The sequence below is a fragment of the Vespula pensylvanica genome, chromosome 17, assembly GCF_014466175.1.
Source record: "Vespula pensylvanica isolate Volc-1 chromosome 17, ASM1446617v1, whole genome shotgun sequence".
NCBI classification, from domain to species: domain Eukaryota; kingdom Metazoa; phylum Arthropoda; class Insecta; order Hymenoptera; family Vespidae; genus Vespula; species Vespula pensylvanica.
Genome location: NC_057701.1, coordinates 3,544,068 through 3,557,606, shown reverse-complemented (window position 1 = coordinate 3,557,606; position 13,539 = coordinate 3,544,068). Strand labels below are relative to the sequence as shown.

General features: G+C 26.8%; 2 protein-coding genes across 2 annotated transcripts in view; both read right to left on the bottom strand.

Annotated features, from left to right (window-relative positions):
• The window catches only part of LOC122635294 (thrombospondin type-1 domain-containing protein 4-like), a 92,816-nt gene extending 92,182 nt beyond the window's left edge, over positions 1–634 (bottom strand). Inside the window, exon 1 of the mRNA XM_043825338.1 lies at positions 396–634. The gene's annotated coding sequence lies outside the window, so the exon portion shown is untranslated. The remainder of the gene's footprint in view (positions 1–395) is intronic.
• Positions 635–1,662: 1,028 nt separating this feature from the next.
• LOC122635020 lies at positions 1,663–3,415 on the bottom strand. The gene is made up of 5 exons (XM_043824724.1): positions 3,141–3,415; positions 2,925–3,040; positions 2,471–2,809; positions 2,109–2,376; positions 1,663–2,035 (listed from the first exon to the last, which is right to left on the bottom strand). Exons 1-5 carry the CDS (start codon positions 3,176–3,178, stop codon positions 1,969–1,971), a joined length of 828 nt encoding a protein of 275 aa, XP_043680659.1. The 5' UTR covers positions 3,179–3,415; the 3' UTR covers positions 1,663–1,968.
• Between the last annotated feature and the right edge of the window lie 10,124 nt (positions 3,416–13,539).

Here is a 13,539-nt window from a genome sequence, read left to right as displayed (position 1 = left end):
ATAATGTACTAATATATATATATATGTATATGTATATATAATGCATTATACTATATAATATATTAGTAATATATATGTGTATGTGTGTGTGTGTGATTTATCGCAACTTAGTAGTTCAACGTTTCTTTAAATACATATATTACGTATACCTAACCAAACAATAATATCGTCAATTGACAATCACTAACTAATTATTAAATAATATGATTAAACGATTATAAATAGTTCCAATCTACCCATGATAATCAACAGGTTGAAAGCTTTAGAAATATCTTTTATAACAATGTATCCTGCGACTCGAAAATGAAAAGAAAAAAAGAAAAAAAGAAAAGAATAGGTAAAAAAGAAATGATATTCCAATGGAAAAGAAAAAAGGTCAAAGGAAATAAACTCACCACCGTTTGATCGTCCTCTCGAAAATGCATCAGGAATTTATAGACATCGATCGAACAACGACGATATTTGTAGACGTCCATCCAAGTTTCTGACATCGTTCTCTCGAATCGATCTCTTTTGTACGAATACACACCTTCACTGATTAACCTATTCTACCTATCACAATGTATCCTTCTCGATCGAAACCGACGCACGAAGGGCTTACTTTTTGAAAACCTATCGGATTATCCGTGGATCATCGACGTAATTGTTCCTTTATAGATATCACAGATATCTTTGTTGTTATATCAAAAAGAAAAAAAAAAAAAAAAAAATGAAACGACGCGAGTCCGACATTGTCAACCGTCGTTCGATATATAACTATTCTGTTTTTCATTTATTAATAACGTTAAATGTTTTCTAACCAACGATCAACGTCACGATACCGTTTCTATTTGACTAGTTTTATATTATAATAAAGTGAGAAATTAGAAAAGAAAAATGTTATTTCGTGTAATCACGTGAAATTGAAACTTCGTAACGGTCAACAAATCTTGGCGCGACATTCGAATGTAAATATTTAGTTAGTTAGCAGTATTATGTAAATAGTTGTTTTTAGTGTTTCGTAGTTAAACGAAAACGGTTTTGTATATAAAAAAGTTCACGTCAGTTAACGGGATATTCAGAAATTATAAAAGAGAACACACGCGTACTGAATTTACTATTTAGAAATAAAATATTTTTCCCTAGGGAAAATTGAATTTATTATTTTGTGAACACTAGTTTAATTCTCGTGATCCAATCTGATATAATTTCGATGAATAAAGTGACATCTAGTGTTCGATTAAGCATTTAAAAACGTATTACCTACATGATTTCGAGAAGTCCACGTTTTCGAAATATTTATATGTGAACTATTCAATCTCTGTTATTAATAATAAATCAAGTATTCGATTATATTATCGTTTAAAGAAAAAGTATGAAAAGAAATTTTAATTATTACTTGATAACATAGAATGTTACCGACAGAGTACAAGAAACAAACTGCAATATCATACGAAGAATACAAATTACTTACCGTCGCTTCTTTAGATAAACATTAACATTTACAAATATAGATTCGAACGTTGTTTATTAGCTCGACTATACTTGCTTTGTTTATGATTATAATATACATATATATATGTAGTCATTGAAAACGATATCGATTGTTCAGGTCTTACAATATGGAAATATGATAAACATTACATGTGAAAACTCAAATGAGAAAACAAAAGATCAAAGATGTACATATGATACGAAAAGAAAATTTTATTGTGTCTATACACACAATTTAACTGTTTGTTTAATTACAAAATTACAAAATATTTGCGACATTTATCTAATAAATTCACATTATCGATATCGTATAAAAATAAAAGAAAATTATTTTGTATAATACCTATTCATTTTCTTCGTAATATGTACTTTATGATCACAGAGAAAAAGAAATCGTAAAAAAAAAATGTTAACTTTCATCGAATATCATATGTATCTTAAAAATAATAAGAGCACTTGTATATCATATACTTCAAAAAAAAAAAAAACTTAACATTATTTTAAAGAAAAAGAACCGTGTTTCAATACGATTACTTGCAAATGACTGAGTGCCTCGTCCAACCTGAAAACGAATGTATAAAATTATGTATATTCAATTATATAAAGAAATATATATCGTGTAGGTATGATATTACTTTTCCTGACAAGTTTCTATATCATTGTACGTTGCAGTAAAATCTTTCATTCCATTGTATACAGCTTGATACGTTTGTAAATTATTGTTTATCAATTCTCTGATATGTTGAAGAGTATTTTTACATTCTTTAAGAGTTTCTTCTAACTCTATCCATTCTTCCGTTTTCTCAGGAAGAATGATATTTTTACATCGAAGTTGATCCAAAGGTTCCAAAACCGAACACAAATGAGACATAATACCTTTTATAGAATCTATCTTACCGCTTCCTATGTAATAAATATAAATTAAGAATGATATCGCAAAGAACTTATAAATATAATTTAATGATAAAAAAATTTGTATATACTGTATATTACGTACTAATGTATTCATTTATTTCTTCTATTTGAACATCTAACTCTGTTTGAACGATACTCAAATGCATTATATCTCTTTCTCTAGCTTTTAATTTAAGTAACTTTTCTTCATCGCGCGCACATTCTTTGGCGATATCAGCTAACTGTCTAATAATAGTCTTTTTCATGTCTTCTGATTTCTTTTTTGTCACGTGTTCTAACATAACAACTTGAAGATAATCGTTGTACAATAGTTTCAATTCCATATCTTTGGTTCTTGCTTCTTCTTCCTTTGATGATTCTAATAATATTTGAGAAGGTAACATCGAATGTCTAGACATAGGTTTCTTTTTCTGAAAGAGATCTAAGAGAAATATAAGAAATGTTATATTTTCGTTAAAGATTAACTTAACGATAGTGTTATGAACAAAGTAATCTCTATATAATATTATTGACGCTCGTTGATATCGTTTACTTACTTTGCGGCTGTATAAAATCATAACTTTTAACTTTTTGTCCGGAAGATGACGAGACATTAACAGACATGGAATTTGGTAAATTTTTCCTTTTCATTTCTGGCGTTGCTACGTATCGACTTGAATCGATATACACAAAATATATTACAAAACAAATGTGTTAATAGCTATGAAAATAATTATAATATTGAAATAAAAAATAATTATTTACTATTATACCTTTGGTTTCCATGAATATCTGATTTATGTTTGTCCATGTTGCTTAGAAAAAATATACTGAATGCAATAAATATTTTAACCTTTCTTTTTGCGTTGTTTATTTTTTGATCGTTGGAATTTTTAATAATCTTAGATTATTTCTTCTCTTTCTTCGATCATGTGCCCATAACGAGCTCTAACGATATATATCTATATTATATTTAAATTGTTGCTTCAAAATTTATCGTTTTAAATCTTGCAACATTATTGATATCAACAAAATTCACTTTTTAAACTTTAATTCATATCACAGTAATATATGTTTTCTAACAATGTGTGGCAGCAGTAGTCATATACATAATGCGCCTGCGCAGTCTGAAATTATCTTAACCTTATCATCATTGTGTACGATCGTTTACAAAGAAATTAAAACTGATTGGTTAATTTGGACAGAAATAAAACAACCAATTGAATGACACCAATTGAGTATTCGGCTTACTGTATTATGGCGGGAATTTTGTAAGAGAAAATTGTTTAAGAAACGTTTTTATTGTCATTAAATAATAAATAACTTATTTATAATCTCTAGTTTTTTAATTCTGTCAATTGTAATATGAAATCGTAGTATAATAGTATTAAATAAATATAACGATAATAGAACTAATAAATATAGTAATATTAATAATTATATAAATATAAAATAAATTTATTACGGTTTTATAATATTGATAAGAGTAAGTGATATAATAATATTAATAACTATTTACTTATTTAATAATTATTATAGTTATTTATTATGTCTATTACATTACTATAATATTTTTTTTCGAATTAAAATTGAATAACTTTTAAAATTAATAATAATCTTATTTAATATATTTTTTTTTTATACATTTTGTTCAATGAAGCTTATTTAGTTTCTCAGTTGCTACATTTTAACAAAAGGTTCAATTTTTTAATTTCAAAGATAACAGAGACTTAATTTCTCTAACAATCTCCAATATTATTTTGAATTTACTCGGAGAACATTTTTAACACAGATATTTTGATTTTAATGAAATAGTATCAGCAGATATAACTCACTAAAAGTAACGCAAAAAGATCTTTATTTAATCCTATTAACTTCATGAATTCACAAAATTTTAACAAAATTAAAAAATTTCATTAGAATTATAACATTATTATTACCGACTTATTTTTACATTTACCAATTTGACGAGTATTCGAATAAAAAAAAAAAAAAGAAAAGAAAAAGTCGTCATTATATTTAGTTTATTAAATTTTATAATAATAAATAAAGAAAAATAAATCAATCGAATTAACATTACCACAAATAATTACAATTTTGTTGATCGTTAAAGAAGAAATTTTAAATAACTAAAGAAGAAATAAAATTTTGAATAAATTAATTTAATTTATGTAACTTTGAAATCACATGCTTCTCACGTATCTGTATTTTCAAAATTTAATTTTCTTTTCTTTTTTCCTTCATAAAATTAATCGTTAATTCATACTTGAAAATTAATATTGTTTTTTAAGTGTAACAAAAAAACATCGTGCGACAAAAATATATTTTATCGTTTTCTATCCTAAAATGAGGAAAAAAAAAAGAATATTAAAATAAATCGTTAAATTAAAAAAAAGGAAACATATATAAAGACTTGATCACAAATATTTCGATTCCATATATCTATAAAAATAATATATTTTTAATATCGTTATAGATATATTTCGAGATCGATATATGTAGAAATGATACAAACTTGTCGGACAATCTAATAATTGTATAATAAGAAGTATTAGATTATTAATAAAAACTAGTAATTAAGTATAGAACAAAAATTGACATAATAATAATTATAATGAGAAAATTTTGATCGATTTCTTCTTGATTTGACAATTAAATTATTCTCTATCGTACGAACGAACGATGATTAAGAAATAAACAATTTAAAGGTATAGTGAAGCTAAATACGTGACAATTTTCAAGGACGATGGATTTAACGTTGAAAATCGAGAAGTATATAGAAAAATCGATATTTCGTTTATTTTAGAAGATATAGATTTTTTTTCTAAGTTGATACATGAACTTTGAACAAATGTTTTGACCATGAATAGAGCATGTTCTAGACACATTCCTGACATATACACATACACACACAGAGATGCACGTGCAGGGAATGCTGATTAGACTTTACCTTCTCGTAGTGCATTCTGAGTTATGTCAAAATAGTCTAAATTATGTCGCTGAAATGTCTCATATGTTCCAAACGGAACCGATATCACAATTTTGTGACATTTCAAAATCTTATTTTAAATCATTACAAATTATTCAAATTTAAAATTATTAAATTATGACAAAGTTCGAGAAGACAAATAATAATAATAATAATACTAATACCCATAGTAATATCAATAATATTAATAATGATAATAATAACAATAACGTTATTAGTGATAATAGTAACGATAGTAACGAATTTTAATCTATCATTCATTTAAACAAAGTAATAATAATTATATAGATCTATGTAAAATCGATTATTACATTTCATTCATTAATTTACTTATCTATCAATATTAATTAAATAATAATAAAAAAAAGAAGAGTAATATAACATCGTACAATCTCGAAAAGAATATTTATCGATATTTTAAATTAAATAATCTAATTCAATTTTGTTATAATACTCTTAACGAACCTCAGTTTACTATTGTCTATCCATTTGTCTATCCAGAGAGATTAGTCCTCATAAACTCTATTATTTTACTTCCATTTCTCTTCATCTCTCTCTCTCTCTCTCTCTCTCTCTCTCTCTCTCTCTCTCTCTCTCTCTCTCTCCGTTTCTCTCTTTTACTATTTCCGTAGAGAAGGAAGATACAACATACCTAAACTTTCCTATTATTGTACGGCAACGCTTGCCAAAGATAGGAAGTTCGTCAAAGATCGCAGATAGAGCAGGCGGTGTAATTTCATCGTGAGCATTCGAGACAAAGTGTCACGCGCGTTGTAAGCCTTCTCGTTCTCTCAACTTCTAGTTCCTATTCCTAAGCCAGTGTTATCACTCAAAGAGATCTTATCATTGGTGCTTTCTTGCAGCCAACGTTCTCGGTTTTCACCGAACTTCGTAAAGTTCTAATCACATTGTTACTCGATAAATGATACATATTAAATTTATTTTATCTTTAATATAGTATTTGATATAATGTTTAATATGGTATCAAATAATATTTTAATTACGATACGTGGTCCGAATCAATGTTATTTGATAATAATAGAAAATAAAAAGGATGAGAAAAGAAAGTGTTCGTAATTTTTTAAAAAGATCGAAACAAATGTTTTGCTTCATTTGCTTTCTTTGCAGACGTTTACTAATCATATTTGTTCATTTGATCGAGAAGATAGATTTTATTTAACACGTTTAACTTTACCAGTTTAATTAGAAATTTAAATAATATTAATCCAATTTGGTCCAACGATCTGGGATCTTTGTTTCCTTAGAAAGATATTTTCTCTTCTTTGTTTTATTTCATTCTTTTTTTCTTTTTCATTTTTCTATTATACATATTAGTTCAGTTGGGTGAAATCAACTCTTCGAGAAAATTATTCAATTGAAATTTTGTTTAACTTTGTTAGTTTAATTAGAATTTTTAAATGATATTAATTCAATTCGGTCCAAAATGGCCTTTTAATATACGTACAAAATATTCTTTTTTTTCTTTGTTTCATTTCATTTTTTCGCTTTTTTTTTTCTTTTTTTTTTTTTTTAATCATACATATCAGTTCAGTTGAGTGAAATCAACCGGCTAGGAAATTATTCAAGTGAAATGCTTAACTTCGTTAATTTAATTATAAATTTATGAATTTAATTAGTATTAACTCAACTTGATTTAACAAGTGGTTTTTAGCTTTTCATAAATATATTTACTCTTCTTTGTTTTATTTCATCTCTTTCTTTCTTTTTTTTCTTTTTTTTTTTTTTGTAAATTTAGATCTATAATTTAGTTGAGTCGATTTACCTAATTCCGATATGATGCAATTGATAAATTTGATTTAATAAATTAATAAACTTTGTTATTTCTATTAGAAATTTAATTAATAATAATTCAATTGAAAGAATGTAACTGATTCATTATACTTTAAATATTCTTTCGATTCAAAATTTTCTATTTAAGAAATATGAATACTTCCTTAACTTGATTCATATACAATGAATTCTTCTTTAAACAAATCGTTAATTTAAACAAAATAATAATGATCATATAAATTCGTGCAAGATTCATCAATGTATTTAATTTTTTAATCTATTTATGTATTATCATTAATTATTAATATATTACATATTTTAATCGTTGTAAATGAATTTAGAAACAATTCAAACGATCTTGTACGAACATTGTCTCTCTCTCTCTTTCTCTCTTTTTCTCTTTATACAGACATTCACATCCAAACAAAATCATAAAAGATTATATCGATTTTTATTCAAGATTGATTAACATATTTAATTGTTTAATCGTTGTAACATAATTTAGAAATAATTCGAACGACTCTACGTGAACATTTCCTCTATCTTTTTATCTCTCTCTCTCTCTCTCTCTCTCTCTCTCTCTCTCTCTCTCTCTCTCTCTCTTTCTCTTTCTCTCTCTTTACATAGACATTCACATCCGAACAAAATCATAAAAGATTGTATCGATTTATTCAAGATTGATTAACATATTTAATTGTTTAATCGTAGTAAGATAATTTCGAAATAATTCAAGCGATCCTATATGAACATTTTCTCCCCTCCTTTCTTCTCTCTCTCTCTCTCTCTTTCTCATTCTATCTCTTTCACATATACACATACCTACATGTATATATATATATATACACATAAATTTCGAATGGCCAGACCAGAGTCATAGATTTTCCGCGTTCTCGTCACGCGTTTAATGCGTCGACGCATCGTGGTTCTATGAGGCGGACGGTAATTGATTAGTAGTCCTGTAATTAAATTTCCACGTCGTATTATCATCGTCAGGATGGACGTGACTTTTTATCCGAAAATTCCCCAATCTATCTCTATCTATCTATCTATCTATCTATCGTATCCATCTATCCACCTATCCATCTATCTATCTATCTATCTATCTATCTATCTATCTATCTATCTATCTATCCATCTATCTATCCATCTTCGTTTATAAATTTCCAGAAAAGATACCAACACTTTTTTTCCACCCCCTACCTTCTTTACTTTTCTTCGATCTTATCGCTTACCGTCTTATCGTTTTTTATTAAATAACTTTTCACGAACAAGGCAACCCTTCGGACAGTATTTCTACACACATACATACAAATATATATATATATGTATATATATATATATATCCATCGTTTGTTTTATCTGAAACTATCTTAAGCACCAATATAACCCGGGGAAAGCCTCCGTAATATTTTGTGCGTATAGATAACGGACTCACGGAGTTACTTAGAAGTTAGTCGCTAAAGTAAGAGAAAGATTAGGGGCTATCGTAAAGCCTAACTCCCGAGCGTACGATTCTCTTGTTAATTTTATCGTAGCGTAGCCCAACTTGTGGATCATCCCTCTTCCTCTTCTATCCAACGTCGTCGTTGTCGTTGTCGGTACGATTTTGTTAGTTTTCTATTTTCTTTTTTTTTTTGATTTCAAAATAAAACAATTCCTTTTTTTTTCTTCCATTATACTTCTATCATTTCTTTTTTTATTCCAACGTGTTAGTTATCCGATCCGTGGTTTTCGTAACAATGTGTTATTGTTCCAATTTGACAGACACGTAACCCTTTTTTTATCAAGTTTCACGTTACAAGTGATAGATGTTAGTTTTGTATTATTGTATTTTCATTCGTGACATTTATTTATCGTTCGTTATATCTCCCTGTAAGAATTTTTGTTATTTATATAATGTATTTATATTATATGTTCGATAATATTTTTAATATTGCTTATTGTTTTGATATATTTGAAACGATCTTTGTGAGAAAGTGAGAAAAATGAGATTGATATCTTCATTTATTTTTTACTTATTTTTTCGCGATCCATGTATTAATTATTTATTCTAATCTAATATTTTTGTAAAAAGTAATATTCATCGATGCAATTATTATATATTATTAATATATATATATATTAATACATACATACATACGTATATATATATATATATATATATATATATATATACGTATGTATGTATGTATATATATATATATATATATATATATATATATATATATATACGTATGTATGTATGTATTTTGATACGATCGATAATATTTTTAATACAATTTTTTTCTGTCTCTTTTATATTTCTTTTTTTTATTCTCAACACCTATACTAATTATTTATACCTTATAATATTTCTATAAAAAAATACTTTTCCACGATAGCTATACCTATAATCCATAATAGTTTTAATACTTTTTATTATTTTTATCTAAGCATTTGACATAATCGATAATATCTTTAATACAATTTTTTTGCAATCTCTTTTATATTTCATTTTTTTATTCTCAACACCTATACTAATTATTTATACCTTACAATATTTCTATAAAAAAATACTTTTCCACGATAGCTATACCTATAATCCATAATAGTTTTAATACTTTTTATTATTTTCATCTACGTATTTGACATAATCGATATTTTGAACAAGTTATTCCCCAATAATAATTTTTACAGAGTGTTCGTTTTCAAGCGATATCAAATCATCGATAAAAATCTATATCGATCTTTCATCATAGCGAATCATAAAACATTTTTATTTAATAATAATTTTTCATCGTCTCTATCCATACTATACAAGCGTATACTCGATCCAGGACGAAGGCTTAACGTTAAATGTCTTCTTCTCGGTGCTTCGCAGCTACCGGCCTCGCTATAAACAGTGCTTAGGAACTTGAACGAGGCTACTTTCGAGAAAAAGTATAATGTGAATTTCGTGTTACTTGCGACTTATTTCTAATTAATTTCCTGGTAACCCCGTTCCCAGCGTCCTTTCGTCGTCCGTTAACCGTTTCGGAGTTTGACCTCGGTCCTTTGCACGGCCAATATCTCTGACGGTGCTCACACAAACGTAAAACGACAAACACATACATACACACACTTTCACACACTCTATCTCCTTCTCTTGTGGGACCTTTAGATCTATGTAAAATATATATATGTACTTATATATAAATATATAGGTATATCTCTATGTATGTATATGTATATATCTAACACATACGTAGTCCTATATATATATATATATATATATATATATATATATATATATTCTTATGTGTAACTGTTTATATATCCAATGTAACTATGAGTCTATACAAGTGTATGTGTAAGTTAGCAAGTAAACTCGTGTGTATCTCAACTACCTGCTTTCTCGGTACACACAAACGCATCTACCATAAAGGTAGCATGTAATGGGGAATATGCAAACTTGCGATGAACGCGAAGTAAACACGGAACGTAAACTGCTGTGTTAATTTCAAGGCCGACGCCGAGATGAAACGGGCGCTTCACCGTTTTAATTAACCGCATACTGGTATCACTGTGATACCGTGATTAAGAATTACTGGACGCGTTAAGAAATATATATATATATATATAGTGAATTGTTCTATTCAGATTGACTGATCATTCGAATCAGTCTAAAGTATATCATATTTATGATAAGATAATTATTTTGTTTTCAAAAATTCTTCTTTTTTCTTTCATTTTATTCTTTGTTCCATTTGTATTGTTTTTATTTTATTTTATTTTTTTTTTGATTTTTGTTTAATGATTCACAGTAAGAATAAGAAATTAGAAATTAAGGTAGAGATTGCTACGAGATTTGAAATTGTAACAATTACGATATTAATTTCATTTGTTCATCGGATGATATTGATCTAATTTCTTTAAGATTTTAATAAATTAAATTCGTTTATTTGCATTTCATATTTTTCTATCGAGTTTATAATGTTCATTGAGCAATTTTATATATTCATTGAAAAATTCTACGGTCTCGTTTCTTTCGATTTATTTATTTATTTCTTTTTTTCATTTATTAATTTTTCTTTGTATAAGTTCTGTTAAAAATAAACAAATGAGTATTTTTGTATTCTAAAAAAGTTTATTGATTTTTTACGTTTCTGTTTTATTTATTTTTCTTTTCTTTTTTTTTTTTTTTTTTTTTTTTTAAATGTCCGTGCAGGTGTTTCAATTACGTAATGGAATTTGTTGTCTTTTATTTCTTATTTGTTATTTTTCTTTTGTTTCATTTAGCTTTTTTTGTTTGCATTCCGTTGAAACCGCAATTACAGTTTTGATGGGACGTAAAATCGAACAACGGGATGATGGGGTTTTGTAATGTTGCCGTGCAATCACGTAAATGAATGCAACCTATATAAACGTCTCGATTTAATTACGACGTGAGACAGTGATTGCACGATTTATATCGGATTCATTATTCCTACTGTTTTGACACTTAAGTCTGTGGGATACAAATATATATATATATATATATATATATATATTTTTTACTTTTCTTTTTAATCAACGGAATTATACATGTAATGTAATCAGCAAATAGTTGGCTTTTTTTTTGGAATAACTATATATATATATATTCATTATTATTGTTACAGTATATTACAATTTGCATAATAATATAGTATAGCTAATGAACATAATAATATTAATAATTATATAAATATAATAAATATGTAATACATCTTATATACTTATAGTAAGATATATATATATATATATACACACATATACATCCTATATATATATATATATATGTACTATATTATACTTATATTATATTATATATTACATATTAAACTACTATAATAAGCGTTATATAGTATTATATACTCTTTATCAATTTTTATTATACAATTTTTCTTATACAATGACCACTATAGAAGAAAATCAGGATTTCTTTTAAACCAGCTTCGATCTATTTTACAATTTTTGTATATGCAAAAGAATCATGTTCGATTTAAAGAAATATCGATGAGTCCGATATTCGAAAGAAAAGAAAATAAGACATCTTCGAGTAATAATTCTCATTCTGAACATATCAATCTGAACATATAAATTTTGAAAAGTTCGAATAAAACGTGTATACACTTTCTCAAACAATTTTTTTTGTTCTACAAACAGTAAAATATATCACCGGAGAATATTAATTCAGTTTTACGGTCAGTCTTAGATCATCCGGTATTTATTCACTGTAAGTTAACTGATACGATTTTTCAATTTCCAACCAACGAGTTCAGCTTTATTGAATTTTGAGTACTCCTACCTCCTCTTAGGACATCGCAAATTGTATTTATCCTATTCTACAATTGTACCTTAACATTCGGGTCACGTATATCTCGGAAAGAACGGGTACGACCACCATTGTGATGATCAAGCTTTTCTCTCTTTCTCTCTCTCTCTCTCTCTCTCTCTTTTTTGGTATTTTTACTTTTTTTTTTTTTTTTTTTTTTATTTTATCGAACGAACGAGTACGACGAATAGTGGTCAATCAAAAACTCTCAGCGATCTTTCTCACTGTAGAGGTTTTTTTCGCACGATTTTTGACCAGCACTGTTCACACACCCTGGTCATCCCTCTTTCTCGCCGTCATTAATTAACGAAACGAACATCGAGTATATGACGTCGGTCCGTTGGGGGCTCAGGTGGAGACGGCAAATTTGATAGACGCCAAATTGACAAAGCTCGCGGGGCTGGAGAGTATTTAATTATAGTGAAATAATCTGATTATCGGTACCATTTAAAATTTTATGCAGGGATATTGGTAGTAGAGAGTGTGGGCTTGGTTAAAGATATCCTTTATTAAAAGACTGAAAAAAAAAGAGAGAGAGAGAGAAAGAGAGAAAGAGATCGACCAAGTCGAAAGCTTAAAATTATTCATTGTTGTTTCATTGAATTGTTCGTAATTAATATTTTCGATAAATTGAATAGAATAAAGAAAGTGAAAGGAAAGGATTAAAGGAAGAAATAAAATGATAAAAAGGAATTATATCTGTTTGTTCATTGAGTCGTTCGTTTGTAATTTCGAAAATGAAATCGTTTGGAGAAAGTTTGTAAGTAAAAAAAAAAAAAAAAAAAAAAAAAAGAAAAGGAAAGAACAAAAATAAAATAAAAAATTATAAATGTATTATCGTCGTTCGTTGAATCGTTTTTAATTAATGGTTATATGATACTAACGCAATCAATCGTAATTTTAATTTAAACGTATTGTATGTAACAAATATTAGTAGATTTTTATTTCTATTAATTTCATCTGTTACATCGTTCGTATGTTATATTGTTGAACAAAAAAATTATTATTCAAGTCGATAATTTTATTTAATATTTATGGATTATTATTATACGGACAGAGAAATAAACTTTCATATAGA

Bases quoted from the DNA above. Each gene is read 5' to 3' on its own strand.
- LOC122635020 (XM_043824724.1), bottom strand. From the start codon at position 3,178: ATGGACAAACATAAATCAGATATTCATGGAAACCAAAG. The intron at 2,377-2,470 runs GTACGTAATATA...TTTATTACATAG, and splicing joins AGAAATAAATGAATACATTA to GAAGCGGTAAGATAGATTCT. The intron at 2,036-2,108 runs GTAATATCATAC...ATTCGTTTTCAG, and splicing joins ATAGAAACTTGTCAGGAAAA to GTTGGACGAGGCACTCAGTC.